A 24,800-nucleotide genomic window follows, 5' to 3' on the forward strand; every position below is an offset into this window, starting at 1 on the left:
AAAAATTCGTTCGGCCCAAAATGTCATGGATGTGTCTTTTTTTTGTAGTGCTATTACCTGTCACACTCTCGTGCAATGACAAGTGAATAAACACTCATCTTGAGAATAAAATATCTAGCATGAAAAATATTGGCCACCCCCTGCCTCTTCGTGAGCGGTATGGGCACACAAAAAGGAAATTTATTTTGAAAATTAGAGTTGGCACATACAAATTTACTTGGAACGGCATGGAACTACTGCATATAGGTAGATATGGTGGACTCATTGGCACAACTTGTTTAAGGAGTTTGGATGCACAAGCAGTATTCCCGCTTAGTACAAGGAAAGGCTAGCAAATAGATTGAGAAGCAATCAACCAAAAAACAAAAATGATCATAAATGAGCATTTAACATAAATAACATTGAATAATGCACCATAAGTAGGATGTAACTTCATTGCATAAATATTGACTTTCGTCCTTGCATAGGATATCACAAACCTTAAGACCAATATTCTTACTAAAGCATAATTACTCACCAACATGACTCACATATTACTATCTCCATATCTCAAAACTATTACAAGGAATCAAGTTTATAATATCCAATGATCTTCATTAAAAGTTTTATTATATCCCCCTTGAATATCTATCACTTTGGGACTAATTTCATATATTACCATTGCTACTAACAAGCTCTCAAACAAATTTAAATGAAGAACAAGAGCATAAATATTTCTTCAAAACAATTTTCATCTCTCAAAATAATATAGGTGAAGCATGAGAGGATTTCTTCAAAAAAAGTACTAACTCTCAAATTGATCTAAGTGACGCATGAGAGTATTTCTTCAAAATTAAAGCACCACCGTGCTAAAAAAAGATATAAGTGAAGTTTAGAGAAATTCCATAGCTCAAAAAATTTAAGTGAAGCACATAGAGCAATTCTAACAAATCATAGCAAAACTATGGCTCTCTCAAATAGGTGTGTGCAGCAAGTATGATTGTGACAAACTAAAAAGAAAAACAAGTAAAGACTCATATAATGCAAGACGCTCGAAGCAAAACTCATGATATGTGTTGAATAAAAATATAGCTCCAAGTAAAATTACCGATGGTCGTTAGAAGAAAGACGAGATGCCTTCCGGGGCATCCCCAAGCTTAGTTGCTTGGTACTCCTTCAATATTACCTTGGGGTGGGCATCCCCAAGCTTAGGCTCTTTTACTCCTTATTCCTTCATCCATCGTGATCTCGCCCAAAACTTGAAAACTTCAATCACACAAAACTTAACAAAAACCTTCGTGAGATCCGTTAGTATAATAAAGCAAATCACCACTTTAGGTACTGTTGCAAACCCATTCATATTTTATTATTGCATTATACCTACTGTATTCTAACTTTACCATGGCTTATACGTCCCGATACAATCCATAGATTCATCAAAATAAGCACACAATGCAATGAAAATAGAATCTGTCAAAAACAGAACAGTCTGTAGTAACCTGAACTTTGACCATACTTCTGTAAACTCTAAATTTTTTGAAATATTAGGATGATGTAGACAATTTCTATATAAATCATTTGTAAAAGAATCAGAGCAAAATCACATTTCTTGTGAATTTTAAATATTCCAGAACTGGGCACAAAAGTTTCTGTTTTCCAACATGATCAAGTCAACTATCATCCAACATAATCCTAAAGGCTTTACTTCACACAAACACTAATTAAAACATAAAATCACAATCATAACAGTAGCATAATTGTGCAAACACACAAAACTAGAAACAAAAAGAGAGAAAAAAATACTTTATTCATTGGGTTGCCTCCTAACAAGCGATGTTGTTTTATGCCCCTAGCTAGGCATAATGCATAGATTCAAGTATTGTCATCTTTAGTTCTTGCTCCATAGGTTTCCCTCATGATTGTTTCATATGGTAGTTTAATTTTAGTTCTAGGGAAGTGTTTCATACCCTTCTTTAGAGGAAACTGAAACTTAATGTTCCCTTCTTTCATATCAATCACGACACCTATAGTTCGTAAAAACAGTCTACCAAGTATTATCGGACAATACGGATTGCAATCAATATCAAGAACAATAAAATCTATGGAAACATAATTCATATTTGCAAGAATAAGAACATCATTAATTCTTCCCAAAGGCTTTTTAACAGTAGAATCTGCCAAGTGCAAATTAAGAGAACACTCTTCCAAATTGGTAAAACCGAGCACATCACATAGAGATTTCGGAATTCTGGAAACACTAGCAGCCAAATCAAATAAACCATTGCACTCACAATTTTTGATGTTGACTTTAATGGTGGGTTCCCATCCATCATATAATTTTCTAGGAATTGAAATCTCTAACTCTAACTTTTCTTCTAAAGCTTTCATCATGGCATCCACAATATGTTTAGTAAAAGCTTTATTTGTTCATAGGCATTAGGTGAATTTATCATGGATTGCAACAAAGAAATACATTCAATCAAAGAACAACTATCATAATTAAAGTCTTTGTAATCCAAAAGACTGGGCAGATCACTAGTTAAAGTTTTGACCTCTCCAAACCCACTCTTATCTTTTTTTTCAATAAGATTTTCACTCTCCGAACTATGAGGACGCCTTCTAGCTAAAGTTTACTCTTATTCAATCCTCTTATCATCAATTTTAACATTACTAAACAAGGAATCAATAGAAGAAACACCAATCATCTTAACATCTACATCATTACTATGAAAGCAATCGGGCGAAAACCCTCTTTCTAAAAATTCTCTTTTAGCTCTAAGCATAGCGGTTCTTTTTCTTAGTTTCATCCATAGAAACATATAAAGCTTTAATTGACTCATTAATATCAACTTTGGGTGGAAAGATTTTAATCTTGAGATTTTCTACATCATGAGAAATTATATCAATGCTTCTAGACATATCATCAATCTTATTCAATTTTTCTTTTATCGTAGTGTTGAAAACTTTTTGAGCATTGATAAATTCTTTAATATTACTCTCAAGATCAGAGGGCATCCTATTATTATTATCAGAAAAAAATTATCATAGGAATTGCTAGAATTATTAAAATTGTTTCGAGAGAAAAAATTCACATCTACAGGATCACTATTTTGCTCAATCAAAAGTAGACAAAGGCACATCATTAATATCAATAGCAGCATTTTTACTAGCAACCAATTTCATAAGTGCATCAACCTTTTTACTCAAATTACTAATTTCTTCAACCGAATTAACTCTTTTACTAGTAGGTGCTTTTCGGTATGCCATTGTGAATAATTAGCCATAATATTATCAAGCAAGTAGCGTCACCCAAAGTATCCATAGAAGTACCACCCACGGTGGAATCTAAAAGTTTCTAGAGACGAAATTCAACCCTGCATAAATTTTTTGTATAATCATCCATAGATTTAAACCATGAGTAGGGCAATTTCTTATTATTAATTTCATTCTTTCCCAAGACTGCGTAACATGTCCATGCTCAAGTTGCTTGAAATTCATGATTTGATTTCTAAGGGAATTTCGCGGGCAAAAAATACTTAGTAATAAAAGCATCTTTGCACTTATCCCAAGAATCAATACTATTACAATGCCAAGATGAAAACCAAATCTTTGCACGATCCTGCAAGGAGAAAGGAAATAATTTGAATTTCACAATATCATTGTCCACATTTTTTTCTTTTGCATATCACACAATTCGAGGGAAGTGTTTAGATGGGACGCGGCATCCTCATTAGGAATACCGAAAAATTACTCTTTCATAACAAGATTCAACAAAGTGGCATTAATATCGTAAGACTCCGCACTAGTGGTGGGAGGAGCAATCAGAGTACTAATAAAATCATTATTATTAGTATTGGAAAAATCACACAATTTGGTATTTTCTTGAGACATCGTGACTACGCAAACAAGAACACAAGCAAACAAAAGATTGAGCGAGGAAAAGTCAAACGAAAAATATTTTTGTATTTTTGCTAAAACATTTTAGAAATGGGGGATATGAAAATGAGAGGCAAATGGAAAATAAAGCAATTGCAAGGACATGAGATTTGTGATTGGGTACTTGATAGATGTTGATGATGTCTCCCTGGTAACGGCGCCAGAAATTCTTCCTGGTTGCTCGTATTTGCGTTGGTAATTCCCCGAAGAGGAGAGGATGACGCAGCACAACAATAGTAAGTATTTCCCTTAGTTATGAAACCAAGGTTATCAATCTAGTAGGAGAAACAAGCAACACTATGTAAACAGCACCTACACACAAATAACAAATACTAGCAACCCAACGCGTAAGAGGGGTTGCCAATCCCTCCTCGGTATTGCGATAGATTAAATTGTATGAGAGTTTTATAAATAGATCTTGCAAAACACAAAATAAAATAAAGAAAGAAAAATGCAGCAAGGTATTTTGGTTTTTAATATGATAGGTAATAGACCCGGAGGCCATAGATTTCACTAGAGGCTTCTCTTGAGAAAATAGCATATGGTGGGTAAACAGATTACTGTTGGGCAATTGACAGAAAACGCAAATAATTATGATGATATCCAAGGCAATGATCATGTATATAGGCATCACGTCCAAGATTAGTAGACCGACTCCTGTATGCATCTACTACTAATACTCCACACATCGACCGCTATCCAGCATGCATCTAGTGTATTAAGTTCATGGATAAACAGAGTAATGCATTAAGAACGACGACATATGTAGACAAGATCTCTTCATGTAGGAATATACCCCATATTTTTATCCTTAATGGCAATGATACATGCGAGCATGTCTCCTTATGTCACTGAGATTGAGCACCGCAAGATCGAACCCATCATAAAGCACCTCTTCCCATTGCAAGAAAAATCAATCTAGTAGGCCAAACCAAACCAAAGTTTCAGAGAAGAAATTCGAGGCTATAACAATCATGCATAAAAGAGTTCAACAAAGACTCAAACAATATTCATGGATAGATCTGATCATAAACTCATAATTCATTGGATCCCAACAAACATACCGCAAAAAGTCATTACATCAAATAGATGTCCAGGAACATCGAGTAGAACATTGTACTGAAGATCAAAAAGAGAGAAGGAGCCATCTAGCTACTACCTACGGACCCGTAGGTCCGTGGTAAACTACTCACGCATCATCGGAGGGGCAAGGGTGATGATGAAGAACCCCCTCTGTGATCGTTGACCCCTCCGGCAGAGCGCTAGAGAAGGCCTCTAGATTGGATCTCGTGGTTCTGGAACTTACGGCGGCTGGAATTGTGTTTCATTGACTCCCTAGGGGTTTTTTCCGGATTTTAGAGTATTTATACACATAGAGGTTGGTGGAGGGGATGCCTGGCCTCAAAGGTCTCGTGCACTTCTTGGGCCTCCTGGGTGTCTTCTGGGTAGAAAAAATTCTCCAAAAAGTTTCGTGGCATTTGGACTTTGTTTGGTATTGATTTTCTGCGAAGTGAAAAACAAGGGAAAACTAACAACTGGCACTGGACACTATGTCAATAGGTCAGTCCCAAAAAATGATATAAAGTTGCTAGTAAATGAATATAAAACATCAAAGATTGATAATATAACAGCATCGAACAATAAAAAATTATAGATACGTTGGAGACATATCACCGACCATGACTGCCGCAGGCGTCGTTGTTGCAGCCGCCTTGGCCCGGCGTGGCTGGGCGGTCTCCTCTACTGCCGCTCGGGTGGGGCCGTCCGCGAGGACAGGGCATCCAGGCGTTGTCAGGAGCACCGCAATGGTACTTCAAGCGGAGATCGACGCCGTCAAGGCTCTCCCATTGGCGCGCTATCCGAGTCTGATGGCACCAAGCACTTCTATAGCTGCTCGTGCTCTCTTAGGCCAGCACGTGATGGAAGCCCGCGGTCCCCACCGCTCTCTGCTGCTGTCGAGGCGAGCACCATGTCGGTCCTCCATGGCGTCACTACTGCAGGATGGTGCTAACACGACAATACGATCAGAGACCCTTTGACGAAACTGTGTGCAATGTATTAATCGCAAACAATGATATAAAAAACCGTCAAAAAATGCAAAATGTTTGCCATGGTGGATACATCAAACACGGTTCAGATTTTACTTGCGTGTGCGATGCGAGGCATACGGTTGATCCATACGAACTGTTTGCGATGAGACAGAACAACAGAAACGGGCATCCATATCAAGGTCTGTGCGATATACGGCATATAGTTCGCTCTAATGTACTATTTGCTATTAGGGAATGCAACAGAAACGTTTAGCCAGATCAAAGTGTGTGTGATATACGGCATACGGTTCACTCGGACGAACTATTTTCGATTAGGGAATGCAACAGAAATGGTTCAACTTAACAAGATGTGTGTGATATGCGGCATACAGTTCACATAGATGAACTATTTGCGATGAGCCAAAAGAACACAAACGATTCGTGTAAACAAGATGTGTGTGATACGCGGCAAACAACCCACTCAGATGAACTGTTTGCGATGAGAAAATATAACACAGACGGTTACTACAGTTAATTCATGTGCGATTCTATGTGTACAAAAAACTTTGAAAAATGCAAACTAGTTGCTTGTGGTGGCTAGGAGTATCGCACAGGATGCGTGTGCGAGTACTCATGTGCGATGATTAGTAAGTTACACATACGTTTCCTTATGGTAACACGTGTGCGATAACACGTGACACCACATACGGTTGTCGGGTTGTGTGCTCCACTTAGTCTTCCCGCGCTCCATCGAAGGCTTCCCGCGCTCCACAGGGGTGAATTGTAAAATCCCCAATACCCTAGCCAGTTGCTAGCTATAAATAACCACATCAATGGTTGCCGGCAAAGACTCGCTATTGATCCAGTTGCTAGCTAGTTACCCACACATACCGGCATAAACCCAATGACCGACGATGGTATGGAGCCGCACGACGGCGGAATCCAGGCTGAAGGCACGATGGTCGGCTTGGTGGTCGACAGCCATGTCGCCGCCTCTCCCGATGACGGCCAGAGGAAGCAGGAAACACGGTATGAGCAAGCCGCCCGGTTAGCCAGGGTTGTCCTCAAAGCGGACAGGGATAGCATGCGGGCGATACTGCTGGCGCGGCGCAGAGTGCGGTGGAGGAGGGACCTCGACATCGCAAGGACAACTGCGGCAGCGGCGGCTACCGCACGAGGCACAGGCTTATGTCCCAAGTGGAGGAGGGCGCAACACCGGACGTCGTCGGGGCATGCCTGGGGGCCATCACGGCAGCCTGGCGAAAGCCAACGTCGTCTCGCCGGACGTCGCCGGGGCAGACCCGACGGTCGATGTAGCCCTGGTGACCTGCGCCCGAGGCGGTACCAACGATTCCCATTATCGAGTCTGCCCCAGCCTCGATCGATCATGGTGTGTAGGTCATCGACTTGGTGGCCTCCGCTCCCACTGAGCCCATGATCGACATGCTAATGGGCGATGACTGTTGTGTGTGCTGGGTTCACATCAGGTGCACAGTGTAGCTCTTTTGTGCGTGCGTGGTTCGTTACATTCTTGTAAATTAACAATATATACTCAATTGATTTCTTCATGCATGTCAAATATGTCAATTGTATGGGTTGGTCTGTCTGTATATTATCTGAATTTGCAATTTGGACAATTAATATGCAAATGCCTTCTCGACATTGGTGCTGACCGCCAGGACGAAAACATGGGCATCCTCTACTCTACCGGGCACACGCTTAAATTGAATGAACTATGTACGATACTAATACTTCCCATGAAAATTTAAGAACTTTGCTAACTACATTTGAGTAATATATATATATATATATATATATATATATATATATATATATATATATATATATATATATATATATATATATATATATATATATATTACACTATTCGACAAAAGAGGATCTTCGTAACACGGTTTTGACAACCATATGGTCCATATCTACATACTTAACATAGTAATAGCTACACATTTGAAGAGGCCGAGGGCCAACAACCATATGGTCCATATCTACATACTTAACATAGTAACAACTAGCACATTTTAAGAGGCTGAGGGCCAACAACCACAACTATCCGCTCAAAGCAGCTTGATCACGGCGACTCGGCATCTTGTTAATGAAAAGGAAGAACCCTCCTGTACCTTGGTATAGCATGAGTAGAACAGTGTCTCCCATTTTCCAATATGGATGCATTGCCACGACAAGCGAGAACTTGCTAATTTGAATGGTTCCATTTCCGCGGGAAATGGAGTACCTTGCAATCACTTTGGGTTATTAGCAGGCACAAGTGTAATTCGGCCACGTCGGGAAATCGATTCAGGAATAGCTGCAATGGGCAATTTCTGTTGAAATGTAGAATAAAAACCAATTGTAACATATCATTAAAGATATATATATAGTTTATGAACATCAACGTAAAAATAAGACTTTGTACCAGCGTTTTGTGCACACAATTGGTCTTGTTCAATGTGTGCACCATAGGTATAATTAATCCCATCCAAAATCCAGCGTTCATACGTTGTGCTATCTCGGTCAGATTATCAACAAATTTTATGACATGCTTCAAGTCTTTCCAGTGAAATTTGGTACGCTGAGTAACATACAGATCGTTAACTATGCATCCAACATATCCTGCTTAAAATGTGGAAATGTATTATTTATTCGAAACATGGCAGAAGAATATATAGCTTAAACGATGAGTATGACCTATGATCAAATTTTCTCATCTGACTCCTAAGTCAATATACTCATATATAGATAACCTAGTCATCGCCAATTATTTGATAGATGCTAGAATTGGTTGTGCATGCTTTGCCACATATTTCATTTGCCATTTTATTGTGTGAGCATGTTGGTTGCATATTTTACTCATTCGAGGACATCCACTTGTTGCTTTGATTGTTTTGCTTCCTTTTCTTTTTGCCAAGTGTATGGACAAGAATGCCTAAGAACCTTCTCTAGCTATCTATGCTTTTCTCGTCTCAAACTCTATTCATGCTACATCACAAAATTTGATCAAGTCAGATTCGAACCACTCTGTGTGAGGAGCACTCGGAGTCCCCGATTCGTCATAGACTTAAACTTCCAAAACTTTCTTTGTGATTCTCGGTCCGACCGATTCCTCCATTTCGGTCCTACCAAGATCAGTAAGTCGATCTAGGTTTTCAATCTCGGTGCAACCGATTTGAACTTTTCGGTCACACCGAGTTGCTGTAACTGTATACAGTTATGCGTCTCAGTGCCACCGAGTTGTTCCACTCGGTCACACCGACAGGGTCGGGCTATATATACTCACGGGCAAAATTTGGAAAACTTTCTCCGAATCTCTTCGCCCGCGCATAGCTCGCTTAGCCTACCAGGTCTCCGGATCGTCTCCTCGTCGCCAACCGCCTCCTGTCGCTGGTCTCCGCCGCCGTCAACGGAATTCACCCCCGCCGTTGCCGCCGTAGCGAGTTCATCGCCAAGCTAGGGTATGGACTCGATCACAGTGCTATCCCCGTCCGATTCCTAGCACATTGTGTTCATTATGATTCTTGCCACGATTGAAACACTCATATCCAGTCAATACAATCCTTAGAATAGATGCGATGTGAAAATTTAGGGTAAGGTTTCCGCCGAAACCATCTCGGACCCACCGAGTTGAAAAACTCGGTCCCACCGATTTGGCTAACGCCATTGCACTAGTAACTCTTGGTCTGACCGAGAATTGCTAATCGGTGTGACCGATTTTAAAACTTTGTGAAACCCTAGCAGTCTCAGTGCCACCGAACTGTGACTCGGTCCGACCGAGTTCATCAGTTTAGGTTCCAAAACTGCTCCGGTATCACCGAGTTTGAAAATCGGTTGATCCGAAATGCTTTCTGTGGAAAACTAAAACTGAGTTTTTGAATCATTCTTTTGCAAAAAAATCTCTGCATTTTGTGATGCTCATCCATTCTATCTCATCTATAACTATTCACAGGGTCAGCAGTCAATGATTTCAGCATGTCAGACCAAAGTGATAGTCAGAACAAGTCAGAAGAGCAGATTCACATGAGTGAGGGCACTAGTCCCTCAAGTTCTTCAAATGATGGCAGCAGGAGCACCCCAAGCAATTTGCCTAAGGCTGCCACCAGGACAAGGAAGAAGAGAACCTCAGAATCTGAGGATGAGGATTATATGGCAGAAGAAGATGAGGCTACCTCCAAGAAGGTAGTGCTCAAAAAGGAGTATGCCTCAGCAAAGAACACAAAGCCTGGACTCAATAGGAAGGTCCCTGCCAAGAGGACACCTATGCTGAAGGTCAGAGGATCAACTCAAGTTCCTGAAAAGACCGATCCCAAAGAGGCACCTGCTAGAAGAGTCACAACTTCCAAACCCAAGAAAGTTCCCACTGGAGAAACTATGAAGTTTACCATTGAATCAGAAGATGAAGCTGTTGGTCAAGATAAGAAGAAGAAGAGAGCCAGAACCACTACTGCCCAGGTTCTTGGAAATCCCTCTATGAGGAGAGACTCTGGAGAGGAAGAAGAGGTTGTTGCACCAGCACCCAAGGCACAAAAGCTAATGGGTGATGCTATAAAGTCAGGGGCTGCAACATCAAAGCCCAAGGAAGCACCCAAAGCTGCCCCCAAGCCCAAGCTTGCACCAAAGAGGAATACCAGGAGTATTCCAGCTGCTAAGAAGAACAAGGCCCCAGTGCCTGAAGTTGCTGATGAGGAAGATGATGAAGGACAAGTCCTAAGGAAGCTAAAGCCCAAGATTCCAGACCACAATGATGCTCATCCTGTGGCTGAGAACATGAAGTTGAGAAAGGATGCAGGACCCAGACTGTGGAGGTTTTCATATCCATATGCTACCAGGAGAAGGACTGCTGTTGATTACAGATTCCACACTAAGGAACAGCAGGATTTCTATGAGACAGTGATGTTGGACAAGAAACCTATAGTGTGTGATATGAGGTGGGTCGACTGGACCTACATGAAGGAAAATGAAGAACACTATCCTGGAGTGCAAGACAGTTTTGTTGCTTGTGGAGTTACAGACTTTGTTGGGCAGAAGCTCACAAAGTGGAATTATGAGCTCATTATGCAATTCTACTCCACAGCACACTTCTATCCAGATGGCAGGATAGTTTGGATGTCTGAAGGTACAAGGTACCAGTTAACAATAGAGGAATGGACCAATCTGATCAATGCCCCAAAGGAGAGTGAAGATGACTTGGATGTCTATGCCAAGAAGAAGATGGATCACAATACCATGGCTCATATGTACAAGGAAATCCATGATGGTGCAGTTGAGACACATAAGTTTGGGTCAGTTCATTTTCTTCTGTCAGGGCTGCCAACAATCAACTGGATCCTAAGGCACACTCTATTGCCCAAGTCAGGTGACCACAACATGATTAGAGGGCATGCTATCAACTTGCTACATTTGTTTGATGTGCCACAAAAATTCAAGGTCATGAGCCTCATTGTTGAGACCATTAAGAGGATAGCAGCAGACCAGAAGAGAAGTTGTGGGTATGCCCCACAGATTCAGGAGTTGATTAACTCAAAGATGGGCACAGGAACATACTTGCTGGATAAGGAACATTTTGCTATCTATCCAGACTTTGAGGACAATCAAGTTGTGATGAATGAGAATGAACCATCATCAGTGCAAGCTCAAGAGAAGAAGGAGAAAGCAAAGAAAGAGAAGGCTGCCAAGATGCCAACTCAAGAGGAGGCATCTGAGTAAGCAGGATCAGCTTGGTTACTTGATAGCATCAACACTGAGGATTGAGAAGGGGTTGGCCACCCTAACTCAAAACCAGGAGAGCCTGGAAAGAATCATGGAACAAAAATTCTATGATCTAGATGTCAAAGTAACTGAGATTCAGTTAGTTGTGGAGCAGCTACAGGATGACATGCAGGAGAGGAAGGGCAAGACAACCACTGATGCATTTGCCAGAGTGCCTAGAGCTCAGAGGTCAGCTGCAGTGCCTGTGACAGACACCAGAGCCACATCATCTGCACCAGCTACAGCTCCTACAGCTCCAGCGCAATCAGCTCCAGCACCAACTCCTCCAGCTCCATCCACTTCAACTGAAGCCTTCGTCCAAGGAGCCATCTCTACACCACCACCTGAAGATCAAGCCTGAGAGTCGATCTAGCACTATGCATTTTCTATGAACTTTTTGGCAACTTGTTGCCAAAAGGGGAGAAAAATGTATAGATCATAGGCTTCGAGAGAGAGTGTGTGTTGCTTTTTGTTCTCTCTTGCTTTAGTGGTTAAACTTTGTTTGCTTTTGATTGCTTGAGATACTATGCTGTTATCTGTGAGACATTGATGATCATGTGTTTGATCATAAGCTACACTTATGCTTGTTAGATGATATTATCTTACCTATCCTTATATGATCATTCACTTTGCTTGGTGATGAGTGCATGTATTCAATCTCTATTATTTTGAGCGCTCCACCAAGATGTATGTGACATGGAAGAGTAACCCATGAGCCTAATTCCTTGTGCATTTGCAGTCCAAAGCAAATTTTAGACTATGCACAAATTTAGGGGGAGCTCTTGCTTATCACATACTTCTCAAAGCGACGATTTTTTCAATCTTATTATCATTTGTCAAAGCTTTGATCTATATGTTGTCATCAATTACCAAAAAGGGGGAGATTGAAAGTGCAACTATCCCTAGGTGGTTTTGGTAATTCATAACAACATATAGCTCATTGAGCTAATGCTATTCCAAGACTATTATTTCAGGAAAGCTCAATGAATGGCATGGCATGGATGATGAAAGTGGATCTCTCAAAATACTAAGGACAAAGGATTGGCTCAAGCTCAAAAGCTCAAGACTCTTCATTTTATATTTCAGTGATCCAAGATCACATTGAGTCTATAGGGAAAGCCAATACTATCAAGGAGGGATGAGGTGTTGCTTAATGAGCCTCTTGCTTCAAGTGCTTAGTGATATGCTCCAAATACCCTCAACTATTTTCTCACATCCACATATGACCTAAACCCAAAGTCAAAATCGGTCCCACCGTTTCTTTCTATCCGGCGCCACCGAGTTCAAATGTCATAGCCACTACCACAAACCCTAGGCAAATCGGTCTTACCGATAGGGATCTCGGTCTCACCGAGATGGGATTGTAATCTCTCTGTTTCCCTTCGTAACGTTTTGGTCTAACCGAAGTGAGCGATCGGTCCCACCGAGATTGCAATGTAAACTCCCTGTTTCCCTTTCGTAACATTTCGGTCTCACCGAAATGAGCGAATCGGTCCCACCGAGTTTACCTGACCAACTCTTTGGAAAGCTTATTACCAAAATCGGTCTCACCGAGTTTGTGTAATCGGTCTTACCGAGATTACGTTATGCCCTAACCCTAACCATATCGGTCCTACCGAGTTGCATGTCGGTCCCATCGAAAATCCTAACGGTCACTAGGTTTACTAAATCGGTCTGACCGAGTCTGTTGAATCGGTCCCACCGAGTTTGGTAAATTGTGTGTAACCGTTAGATTTTGTGTGGAGGCTATATATACCCCTCCACCTCCTCTTCATTCATGGAGAGAGCCATCAGAACAAACCTACACTTCCAACTTACCATTTCTGAGAGAGAACCACCTACTCATGTGTTGAGGCCAAGATATTCCATTCCTACCATATGAATCTTGATCTCTAGCCTTCCCCAAGTTACTTTCCACTCAAATCTTCTTTCCACCAGATCCAAATCCCTTGAGAGAGAGTTGAGTGTTGGGGAGACTATCATTTGAAGCACAAGAGCAAGGAGTTCATCATCAACGCACCATATGTTACTTCTTGGAGAGTGGTGTCTCCTAGATTGGCTAGGTGTCACTTGGGAGCCTCCGACAAGATTGTGGAGTTGAACCAAGGAGTTTGTAAGGGCAAGGAGATCGCCTACTTCGTGAAGATCTACCGCTAGTGAGGCAAGTCCTTCGTGGGCGACGACCATGGTGGGATAGACAAGGTTGCTTCTTCGTGGACCCTTCGTGGGTGGAGCCCTCCGTGGACTCGCGCAACCGTTACCCTTCGTGGGCTGAAGTCTCCACCAACGTGGATGTACGATAGCACCAACTATCGGAACCACGCCAAAAACATCCGTGTCTCCAATTGCGTTTGAATCCTCCAAACCCTTCCCTTTACATTCTTGCAAGTTGCATGCTTTAATTTCCGCTGCTCATATACTCTTTGCATGTTTGCTTGAATTGTGTGATGATTGCTTGACTTGTCCAAAGATAGCTAAAATCCGCCAAACTCTAAAATTGGGAAAAGGCTAAGTTTTTAATTGGTCAAGTAGTCTAATCACCCCCCCCTCTAGACACACTTCAAGGTCCTACAGTATATGTTCACAAATTTAGGCCATGCCGACCATGGTATGGTGAGATTGAACATAACGAGCACTCACTGAAGTCATCCGGAATGGTGCGATAGAACTTTGTTTCCGACTGGCCGCGGCCACACTTGCCCGATCTGTGCCTGCACAGTGGACACATGAATGAAAACCCTCGAATCAGCTAGAAGAAAAATGAATCCACGGCGATTTCCGCCAGTTGGTTAACAGCGATGGACGGACTGCGATAAGAGATGAGTGAATATTTCGCTAAATTGATTACCTTCTCCATGAGAAAAATCTTCAGCCCAATCCCGTAGAAAACCCTAATCGATCAGAGTCTAGAATGTCGGAGCAAGTCGGTGCGGATAGGCGACGGCAAGCGATAGGGGCGAAATCTCGTGTCGTTTGGAGCGCGACCTCCGCCCGCCGACGATAGCCGTCGAGCTTAGGGTGGCCGTCGCGATAGAAGTTGATGAGGTGCAGTTTGCAGAGGATTCCGCAGCGAGTAGGTGGGGACGAAGTGGGCAGGGGGCGAGGGTTTTCTTTTTTCTTTTTCATGTGTGTGTGAACACACACACGGTTCACAGAGGCGACGGAGATGAATCATGTGTGATGGTAAATCACCGAGATTGAAGGGGGATCCAAATTTCCTTTCTAGTTTGTCATTCAGTTTTTTCTACGATCGACATACCCCCTCCAATGCAACGTGTTCAAATTTGGCATTTATTCGGTCTCATTTATCATATTAGGGGATTGTGTGCATTTTCTAGACATTAATGCACATAATTCAAATTCGAACAATCGGTGCATGAGAAGGTGCACAAGAACGGTCTGAAAAACCATGCTCGTGCTATTTAGTAAATTCTCATGCCTTTTACAAGCAATGGGCAGATATTTCAAAGAAATGTGTGATAATAGCCAACCACAAATGCGTCATTTATTGGTTTTTCAACTATAAAAAAATGAAATACATGCTTGAAACATGACGCCTGGCATGGTGCCATGGTATGGCCTCATCGTGCCCTGATAAAAAGTTGAGAAGGTTTGGCTTATGTCGTCATGCACGCCTTTCGTACATCGAATCATCACCGAGGAAGTTTCATGGTTTCTAGGGGGGGATCACCAAGTTGAAGGGGAATCCAAATTTTCATCCTAGTTTGTCATTCAATTCATTTTTCAACAATCAACATACCCCCTCCAATGCAGCATGTTCAAATTTGGCATTTTTCCCGGGCTCATTTACCATATTTAGGGGATTATGTGCATTTTCCAGGCATTAATGCACATAATTCAAATTCAAACAATCGATGCATGAAAAGGTGCACAAGAACGGTCTGGAAAACCATGCTCGTGCTATTTAGTAAATTCTCATGCCTTTTACAAGGAATGAGCAAAATTTCAAGGAAACGTGTGGCAATAGTCAACCACAAATGTGTCGTTTATTGGTTTTTCAACTATCGAAAAATGAAATACATGCTTGAAATACATGCAGTTTGACATGGTACCATGGTATGGCCTCACCGTGCCCTGGTAAAAATTTCAGAAGGTTTGGCTTATCTCGTCATGCACACCCTTCATAAACTAAACCACCGCCGAGGAAATTTCATGGTTTCGAGGAGGAAATCACCAAGATTGAAGGGGAATCCAAATTTTCTTTGTTCTTTGTACTTGAGTTTTTTTCTATGATGAACATACACCCTGCAAATCACCGTGTTCAAATTTGGCACTTTTCCAGGCTCATTTACCATATTTAGGGAATTATGTGCATTTTCTAGTCATTTAGCGCATATAAATCCAATCCAACTACAACTGCACGGGTGTGATGTGAGGGACGTGGATTGCCGTTTGATCGCGGCGCATCCTACGGTGCACAGCGCGATCCGCGTGCCTGGAGTTCCGGCCAATCATAGCGCAAGACACAATAGGCTCAGCGCACACTGTTTTCGGAGGCGACGAAGATGAACCGTGTGTGATAATGAATTAGCAAGATTGTAAGGGAAGCCAAATTTCATCGTTTGTCGTTGAGCTCTGGAAATGGAGGCCACATTTTGCAAATGCAAATTAGTTAAACCAATCTAGAGAGGACTTCAGATGGAGGACACAAGAGAGTTAATTGTTGGATGCCCAAGCGACCCATCTCTCCTACAAGAAATATTCAATCTAAACGAGGACAAGAGGCTCACAGCTTGTTGTTTGCTCTCGATTTGGTGGGCGGAAAGGAATAAAGCAAGTCGGGGAGAAAAACCAAGAACATCAGATGAGATAATTACCTCTGTCACAGTTCATGTTTTGGAATACAAGAACATGCAGGTAAAGAAACTAACACCAAGTAATAAGATGCAGCTGCAATGGTCTGACCGATGCATAATTTTTTAAAGATCTACATAGATGGGGCTTTTAGGGAACAATCCTTTTTAGGTGGTCGGCGCTTTATAGTCAGGAATGATCGAGGAGTAGCAGTGGCAGCTAGACAAGGTCATCTTCAAGAAGTCGGTAGTGCTCTTCAAGCTGAAGCTCGAGCTCTTCTCCAAGCAGTGCAAATCACCTCATCAATGGGGTGTAATCAGGTGATTCTGAAAATAGATTCGACTGTACTGAAGAATGCTATTACATCAAGCGATTTTGATCTAGCACCACCAGGTGTTCTATTTAGAGAAATAAAAGCCATGTTATGTACTCCCGATGTCCCTTCTTGTCTTAAATTTGTCTAGATACGGGTGTACCTAATACTAAAACATGACTTGTTACATCTGTATTTAGAAAAATCTAAGACAAGAATTATGGGACGGAGGGAGTATTAGTTTTGATAAAATTAGAATATCTATTGTACCAAGATCATGTAATGTTGTAGTTCATGAACTAGCTGCGTGTGGCGCTCTGTTAGGGGATGGCGATCGTGAGGTCTGGACTGGCCATCTACACAGTTTGTACTAAACCAGTGTGCCCAGGACGCCAGTTTAACAGAACACATCTGTGTTCCTTTAAAAAAAACGTTTTACATTTTGGTACAGAGGGGGTACTTAGCAATAAAGCCAGCAGTGACACGACGAGCCACTCAATCTACCAATCTGCTCCACGAGTGCCATAAGCGCAAAGAGGTCGTCGATACAGGCATCGACTGGCTGGGAGGTGCATAGTCAGCCTGGTTGAGGCAACACGGAAGGGAGCTGCGGTGGCACGCTAGATCGATTTCACGCTAGGCTGCTGGAGGTGGATCATGGCGAGGCGCCACTGGAGAGGCCGGTCGGAGAACAAAGCAAAAGATCTTGGGACTTGGGCATCAGAACTTACTGCAATAACAATTTGCCCTTGCAATCTAATTTTGGAAGAGCATGGAAGCACTCCTCACATCCTAATATGATTTGCACATAAAAAAGACAAGGGTGAAATGTATTGTACCTTTGGCTTTCAAATTCAGGAAACCACCGGGCAAATCCAGGAAATATCCGTAGCCGGCAGATAGCTACTCGAATCTGGATTTAACTCCGACCAAATAGTAAATTTTCTTTCAGAATTTCAATTTGCCCCGATTTGGCTCCAGATCATGTGGAAACTATCCGCCTGTATTTCAACCCTACGTGCAGCCCTGTCTGAAACCATATTGTTTCTTGTCCTCCCAACAGATGGCAGATAAGCATATAATCTGTTTAGTTATACTTTCTCTTTCCTTTTTATTGCTGTTGTTGCTGACAATGGCATCTACCCGTCCAGCACTCCCCGAAATCCGATTAGAACCCTTGCCCACCCAGATTGCAAAACGGGTAGTAAACAAACAGCAGTGGAGGGTCAAACTTTACTGCAAGTACTGAGCTTTTGTACATTCAGATCACAAGAGCAGAGGAGGTCTATTGCATGATATGTCACTTGAGAATAATTGTACGGACACATAAGCTGAAGGCTGTACAGCAGGTACCTATACCAGTAAAAGCATTTTTTTTTTGAAACAGAGGCAAAAGACTTGCCTCATTCATTAATAAAGGAGGAGAGTTTTAGAGTACATAATAGTGGCTCCACAACATAGCCCGTCCGTCAACAAAATGAAAACAATAACTACTCTCGCGGCATGATAATGCTCAGGTGCGTAGCTCCTGCCGTGACCCAAAGTTTGGCTTCATCTTGGATTAGTTCCTGGTAAAGCAGGCAAATTTACAAGATGCTGATAAGCCAGTGGTGGTGCTGTGCAAAGGAATTACTACTTATTCCCATTTCTCACGTGGATTTCTACAACCTCGAAATGATTTGTAACCCTAAATCTACCATCAACGTTGGGGCTCAAAACATCTGCTGAGCAACAGTACAATATGCAATACCCCCTTGCTGGTTAGAACCATCAGCAAGACAAACAATATTATTAGAGAAAAAGTGTGCATAAGCCTCGATATGCACATGTTGTTTTCAGATTCATTATTTGGGTGATAAACATTTTGCTGCACCTCATAGGACTCACTCACAGGGGAGATGGAAGCCCCAAATCTTGTTTCCACCATCAGGGTGTGTACTCCTGGTTGCGTTTCATTTGTGTGACTACTCAGGACCGTGAATATTACTTCTATTCTTGGGAAATACGACCAGTCTTCTGCTCAAGGACAAGTGAGAAAATTTCATCAGATTTTTTGTCGCCCTTATATATGAACCAAATAAAGTGGCTCCTAACCTTAAGGTAAATACACTAACATTTTTCCCATTATTTAAAGGAATCCTTTAAACGTAGGCTATACAGTAACAGATCAGTGTAGTGTCCAGGAGGCGGAGTCCTAGGTGAGCACTTTCAGATTCATGGATCTGTCAGATAGAGTTGCACAGGTGTTTGCTTCCGGTCTTCATTTCCTGTGTGTTGCTAAATAGGAAGCATAGGGGAGTGTCATACTGTCATGGTAAGTACTCTGAAAGCCAAAATGAATGCTAGTATGACATTACCACTAATAAGCATGCATAAACAGATGCTGAAGTTTGCCTGGTTCGCCTCTGTTTACTCCCTTCAATGTGGAACACGTTGTGCACACCAAAATGACTGGATCCAAGAAAATACCAACCAGTAAAAGTTAAAACTGTGAACTGGCTGAAAGGTAGTTGGATCGAGAACGATGTTAATGGCTGAACTATACCAAAGAACAGAGTAACTCCTAGGCTATACCACCTAAGGACCAAATGATCACATCCAAACCCAAAGGCAGCTGGTAAACTATGACCTAGCAGAATTAGTGATAGCAAATTTCTCATTTCAACAACAATCCAACTTGCCGTTTACTTGCTTTGTTTGCTAGGTATAAGTAGGTATAGAAAAGCTATGTTGGTACATCACTAGAACATACCAAGCGTTTCAGGATGTCAGATTTTGAGAGGCTTCTGAGCAAGCAAGTCCTCTTACATCAGGAACGTAACCTTTCTCCATCATTCCCTCCTTGATTGTTTCATAGGTGACCTTATTTGGAACGAGACCTTTCTCCAACATCTCATTCAGGAGCTCATTAGCCTCCTCCATCTTCCCCATTCTACAAAGGTGCTTGATGAACACATTGTATGTGACCACATTTGCCCGTTTCCTACCTTTCTCCATCCTGGTCCTAATTTCATAGGCAGACTTAATGTTCCCCTTCTCACAGTACCCATTTATTATGTTGTTGTAAGTCCGATGCTCTGGTTCCAAACCAACCATCAACATTTCATCCAAGAGCTTTACAGCTTTACGTATTTCCCCTTTGCAGCACACGGCACCAATAAGTGTATTGTAAGTAACAATATCAGCTCTAACACCTTTCTCCTTCATCTCATCGAGAAGACCAGAAACACTCCTCCAATCCCCACTCTGGTCAAACCCAGCTATTAGGCAATTGTATGTTCTGACATTTGGACTAATCCCCTTCCCTGCCATTGCCTCCTTCACCGCCGCCGCATCCTTCATTTTGCCGAGCCGGCGATATCCATCAATCAAGGTATTGTAAGTAACCACATTAGGTCCGACATTCCACTGTGCCATACCATCAACCCAATTCTCAGCATCTACCATTATGCCCTTTTTGCAAAACCCATTCAGCACACTATTCAGGGTGGCCACATTAGGCGGCAGCCCCAGATCCTGCATCTCATCCACCAGCTTCACCCCTTCCTCTACCTTCCCCTCACTGCAGAGACCCCAAACAAGTGCATTGTATGTCCCCATGCTGGGCGCAATCCCTTGCTGCTTCATCTCCTCAAAGACTCTCACCGCAGCAGCAGTGTTCGAGTCCTGGCAATACCCAGTAACCAGCACATTGAATGTAACAACATTGGGCGAGATTCCAGCCTCGACCATCTCCTTCAAAAGCGCATCGATGTGGTACATCCTCCCGACACGACCCTTCTTGCAGTAGCCGTCGATGAGAGCATTATAGGTGGCCACAGAGGGGGTCAACCCCCACGCCCTGATGTCCTTGGCGACATCGCCGGCCTTGCGAAGCTGCCCAGCCTTGCAGAGCCCAGAGACGACGATGTTGAAGGTGAAAAGGTCTGGCGACACGCGCCGCCGGAGCGCCGCCTTGAAAGTCCGCTCGGCGAGGTCGACCCGCCCCGCGGCGAAAAGGGCGGAGAGCAGGCTGTTCACCGAGAAGGCGGAGGGGCGGTGGCGCGGGTGGTTGTCGCCGACGAGGAGGAAGGCCTCGTACGCCGCCAAGGGCTGGGAGGCCCTGGCGAGCGCGAGGACGAGCATGTCGGCGATGAGCGGCGCGGCGGCGGGGGAAGACGCGGGGAGGGCGCGGAGGATGGAGGCCGGGGAGTGGAGGCGGGCGGCGGCGAGGGCGTGGAGCTCGGAGCGGAGCAGCGGGTGGAGGCCGTGGGAGGCGAGGCGGGCGAGCAGCAGCGCGTGGAGCCGGAGCGGGAGAGGCGCGCGGAAGTGGAAGCGGGACCAGCGCGCGAGGGAGACGAGGTCGGGGAGGGGAGGGACCGGCGCGGTGCGGAGGAGGAGGTGGAGGACGCGGTGCGCGGCCGGCGCCGTGGCCGCGCCGGTGAGCGCCTGCAGGCGCGCGAACTGGCCGGCCGCGAGGTGCCGGAGCAGCGTGCGGAGCGGCATGGAGTGGTGTTTGTTAGGGGGAGAGGATTTGGGGTGGGTTTTCTCAGTATCACAGCTCCCAGCGGTGATGATGACTGACTGGAAAATACACAGAGGAGTTCGGCACAAACATTTCGCTTCAGAACCAGAAGCATGGCAGGAACGTAGTAGGAGTATATGATTACAATGTCATGGCGTTTTGGATCCTGCAAGATTGAAAGTTATTCGATTACTCATAGGGAAAACGTAGAAAACTTTTAACGTGTTAGACTCGATATAATTTTGCTACGGGACTTGGTGCAAATGGAGAAGTTCATTCCAAGAGAGAAAAAAGTCAGATACAGCCCGGGATCTCAGTTACATTTCTGAACTTGAGCAAGCGACAATGTAAAAGAACGGCGAAAAGCCGTTAGAAGCCTGCCACAAAGCACGGACATCTACCAAACTGCGGCATTTCATGTGCTCCAATTTCGAATGCTGATGCCATGAAGCAGGCCAAAGACAAGACACACGGAACTGGAAGCTTGTCACAAACTGCAGAGCATAGACAGCGAGGCAGAGCAGCGAGTTCCTGGGGGCACAAATGCTAAGATCTGAAACAGGATGCCCAGATGCCCTTCAGCTGTTCTACATCTCATGGTTTGTCTTCCGTGATGACATAAAATGGACCCTGCAGCATTGGGTTCATGCCATCAAGGGTTATATATGCTGGCCAACCCTTGAGCTGTCACCGAGACTCACCGCCCTGTTGCACCACCGGCGCATTCTGCAAGTGAAGGTCAAAACAGTGAGGTCAAGCATTGTTTGTTACAACAGTAGCGTTTATAAGTGGTGGATGTGCCATCATGGGATTTCAGCTCTAATTGATCCAGCCTGTAAAGATGGAATGGAATTGATTTGTTTTTAGCTGTTAGGATCATTGTTCAAACCAAACGTTTCTAACTAAGATAGACAGGCTCGTGAAAATACCAGAATCCCACTGCACTGCACTGCAATATTGCATACATACTGCTATTATGCTATATGCCTATATGAGATAAGATGAGTGCATGGTTTTAATACCACAACGTCCTGAAGATCTTGCTTCTCTGTGCTGAAACATTTTCAAATGGCAAACAACATGATGAACTTGTTCATTCGAAAGAAAAACTAAAGTATCTTTGCTTCTAACAGCATGCCAAAATAACAACATGAGATCTACAAATATGTAAAGATCGCCATACTACCAGGTTTCAGAAAGTACGCTTGTCTACGTAAATAATACAACTTCACTGCAAAAATAAAACATACACCGCAGAGATGTTTCTATGTAGTTTCCCAAGAACCCATAGATTAGTTCTGCTCTATACAAATTCACACACTTGGTATCAACCAAATATTTTCAAATTACTTCCACATGTTATGTGCTGAGAAGATTAAATATATGTTAGACATTTCAAAGGCATCATCAAACAAGGGAAATAGAATAATAAATAATCGTGGCATACCTTTGTTAGCTTCCTCCTTTGTTTGAGTTTCACCTTCACATCGACTCCATTCTCAATTATTCCACGCAACACAACCTCAATTTTTCCTTCGATTTTGTCCCCTTTTCTAGGTGTATAAATTGCATTGTGAATATCATCCTCTATCGCACGCTTCGCAAGTAACGCCCCAACCGCCACACATGCCTTGATGCCCTTCCTTGAACCCAGATCAAACTTCATGTCCTTTGATATGGAGTGGGCGACCGACACAACCCTGCTGGTCACTCGGTGAACGAAGCAAGCACGTACCGACCCCTTGGAGACATGTATGTCCAGGCAGAAAGGGTGGTGGTAAGGATCAGTCATCTGGTTAAAAGTTGGGACTCGGTCCCTCTTCAACTCAACTATGTCATCTTTATGCACTGCAGGCTCTGCTTTCAGCTTTGGGACCTTCAAACGAGCTGGCTTGTCAGGTTCCACCTTCTCGCAATCGGATGGATTATTGGCATTGGGTTTATCTCTCTTCCATCTGCGGCGCAAGGGCAAGTTATATTCCTCAAACTCCTTGGACCCCCTGTCCAGCTTGTAGAACAGCTGCTTGCGGTGCCTCATGTCATCTATCTCATCATCCGAATCGTGCATGTGTTCTTCTCCATGTTCTTGGAAGGTATCAAGACACTGGTCACCCGGCGTGGGATCCGAGGAGAAGCCGAAGGAAGCGGGCCAGAGGTCGTCGTCGACAACATCAATGTGGAAGCCCGCGCCAAGTGGGTTGGCATCGGAGCAAGGCAAGGTTTGGGGCAGCTGAATTTGCGCAGGAGAGCGGCAGGGCGGTGTGGCCGAGGCTCCAGATGGTAGAATAGAGAGCGAGCGGAAGATATGCAGGAGCTCGGGGAGCTTTGGAGGCGGCTGAGGCCAGCGCTGCCGCGCTTGGAGAAGCATGTGCCGAAGTGGCATTTGCGCAAGCACCCTACGGGCGTGCTGGTTAGAGAAGTGTTCCGTTTCTCGTGTAATCAAGAGTAGTGTGTGTGTGTGTGTAGGGGGGATGGGGGACTTACCAAAAGTAGCAGCTCACCGGCGGGACGGCCGATCGGGGAAGTTGCCACGCCGACCTCAGTTACTCTGCCGGCGCCGCTTAGTTCAACTATTCGAGTCGCTTTGCAGAGCTTGCAAGGTTGAGGCAAAGGTGGGGTGGGATCTGGGAGCCACCGGTGCGGGGTAGATGTGAGCGAACAGACCGTAGAAGTGGCGTGCTCGCCGGCCGACCAGTGGGGCGGAGGAGTTGCCGCGGGAGGAAACACGCCGGCGAGCGGAGGACCAGTTGTGTCGGGGTATTCCCGGCCAAAGGTGTTTCGAGCAATTGTAACCGGAAATACCTTTGGCTCTCGGCGTATATGCACGTGATATAGAAAAGAAACTACTGTAGTAAGTAATTGCGAAAAAAAATGAAAGAAATTTTAAAACAAATTTGACCTTCTGTTGGACTTGTATAAAAAGTTCCTCAAAGAAAAAACTCCCTTTGACTTTAAGGCAAATAAAAAACAAATTTCCACCCGCAAAAAAACAAATTTCAAAAATAAAATGTGACTTGTACTACTGTATATTGTTGACTTTGTTTTCAACTACCATCAAAGTTATTCATTGGTGAAACTTTTTATGCGAGTAGAACAGCAGGTCAAGTTCGTTTTCAAAAAAGTTACTCCCTCCGTCCCATAATATAAGACGCTTTTTGACACTAGTGTAGTGTCACAAAACGTCTTACATTATGGGACGGAGGGAGTACAGAATTTTTAAAATATTTTTGGCAATTATTCCTTCTGTACTAAAATACTTGTAGTTGGGGAAACTTGTATTAGTTTCCTCAGCTACAAGTATTTCGATACAGAGGTAATACTAAATTATTATTTTCATATCAAGTGCATTTACACCCGAGAGCCGATGGTGCTTATCCCAATTCTAGTAGAGTAAGAGTCCCCATATGTGGTCTCCATAAAAGCATACATATGCATTTGAAGGCAGGTTCGTAAACTCAGAGTC

At 43.4% G+C, this 24,800-nt stretch overlaps 2 protein-coding genes across 10 annotated transcripts; both read right to left on the reverse strand.

The window, feature by feature from the left end:
- Nucleotides 1-17,255: 17,255 nt before the first annotated feature.
- On the reverse strand, nt 17,256-21,396 carry LOC119333534 (pentatricopeptide repeat-containing protein At1g09820-like). 8 transcript variants are annotated; one of them, XR_005161215.1, is made up of 3 exons: nt 19,586-21,393; nt 19,191-19,284; nt 18,604-19,100 (listed from the first exon to the last, which is right to left on the reverse strand). XR_005161215.1 is itself a non-coding variant. In XM_037606420.1 (2 exons), exon 1 carries the CDS (start codon nt 21,316-21,318, stop codon nt 19,594-19,596), a length of 1,725 nt encoding a protein of 574 aa, XP_037462317.1. In that variant the 5' UTR covers nt 21,319-21,395; the 3' UTR covers nt 17,256-18,186; nt 19,586-19,593. The 8 variants fall into 8 exon arrangements, 4 of the variants coding, with proteins under 4 accessions (XP_037462317.1, XP_037462321.1, XP_037462312.1 ...); XR_005161214.1 differs by having other exon boundaries at nt 18,604-19,110; XR_005161213.1 differs by having other exon boundaries at nt 18,604-18,849; nt 18,948-19,284.
- Nucleotides 21,397-21,591: 195 nt separating this feature from the next.
- LOC119333578 lies at nt 21,592-24,119 on the reverse strand. 2 transcript variants are annotated; one of them, XM_037606439.1, is made up of 3 exons: nt 23,822-24,119; nt 22,785-23,733; nt 21,592-22,063 (listed from the first exon to the last, which is right to left on the reverse strand). In XM_037606439.1, the coding sequence occupies exons 2-3, from the start codon at nt 23,718-23,720 to the stop codon at nt 22,025-22,027; spliced, it is 975 nt and encodes a 324-aa protein (XP_037462336.1). In that variant the 5' UTR covers nt 23,721-23,733; nt 23,822-24,119; the 3' UTR covers nt 21,592-22,024. The 2 variants fall into 2 exon arrangements, with proteins under 2 accessions (XP_037462336.1, XP_037462331.1); XM_037606434.1 differs by having other exon boundaries at nt 22,785-24,119.
- Nucleotides 24,120-24,800: the final 681 nt, after the last annotated feature.

The sequence above is a fragment of the Triticum dicoccoides genome, chromosome 1B (genome assembly GCF_002162155.2).
Source record: "Triticum dicoccoides isolate Atlit2015 ecotype Zavitan chromosome 1B, WEW_v2.0, whole genome shotgun sequence".
NCBI lineage: Eukaryota > Viridiplantae > Streptophyta > Magnoliopsida > Poales > Poaceae > Triticum > Triticum dicoccoides.

Bases quoted from the DNA above. Each gene is read 5' to 3' on its own strand.
- LOC119333534 (XM_037606420.1), bottom strand. From the start codon at position 21,318: ATGCCGCTCCGCACGCTGCTCCGGCACCTCGCGGCCGGCCAGTTCGCG.
- LOC119333578 (XM_037606439.1), bottom strand. From the start codon at position 23,720: ATGCCACTTCGGCACATGCTTCTCCAAGCGCGGCAGCGCTGGCCTCAG. The intron at 22,064-22,784 runs GTATGCCACGAT...CTTCACTTGCAG, and splicing joins AAAGGAGGAAGCTAACAAAG to AATGCGCCGGTGGTGCAACA.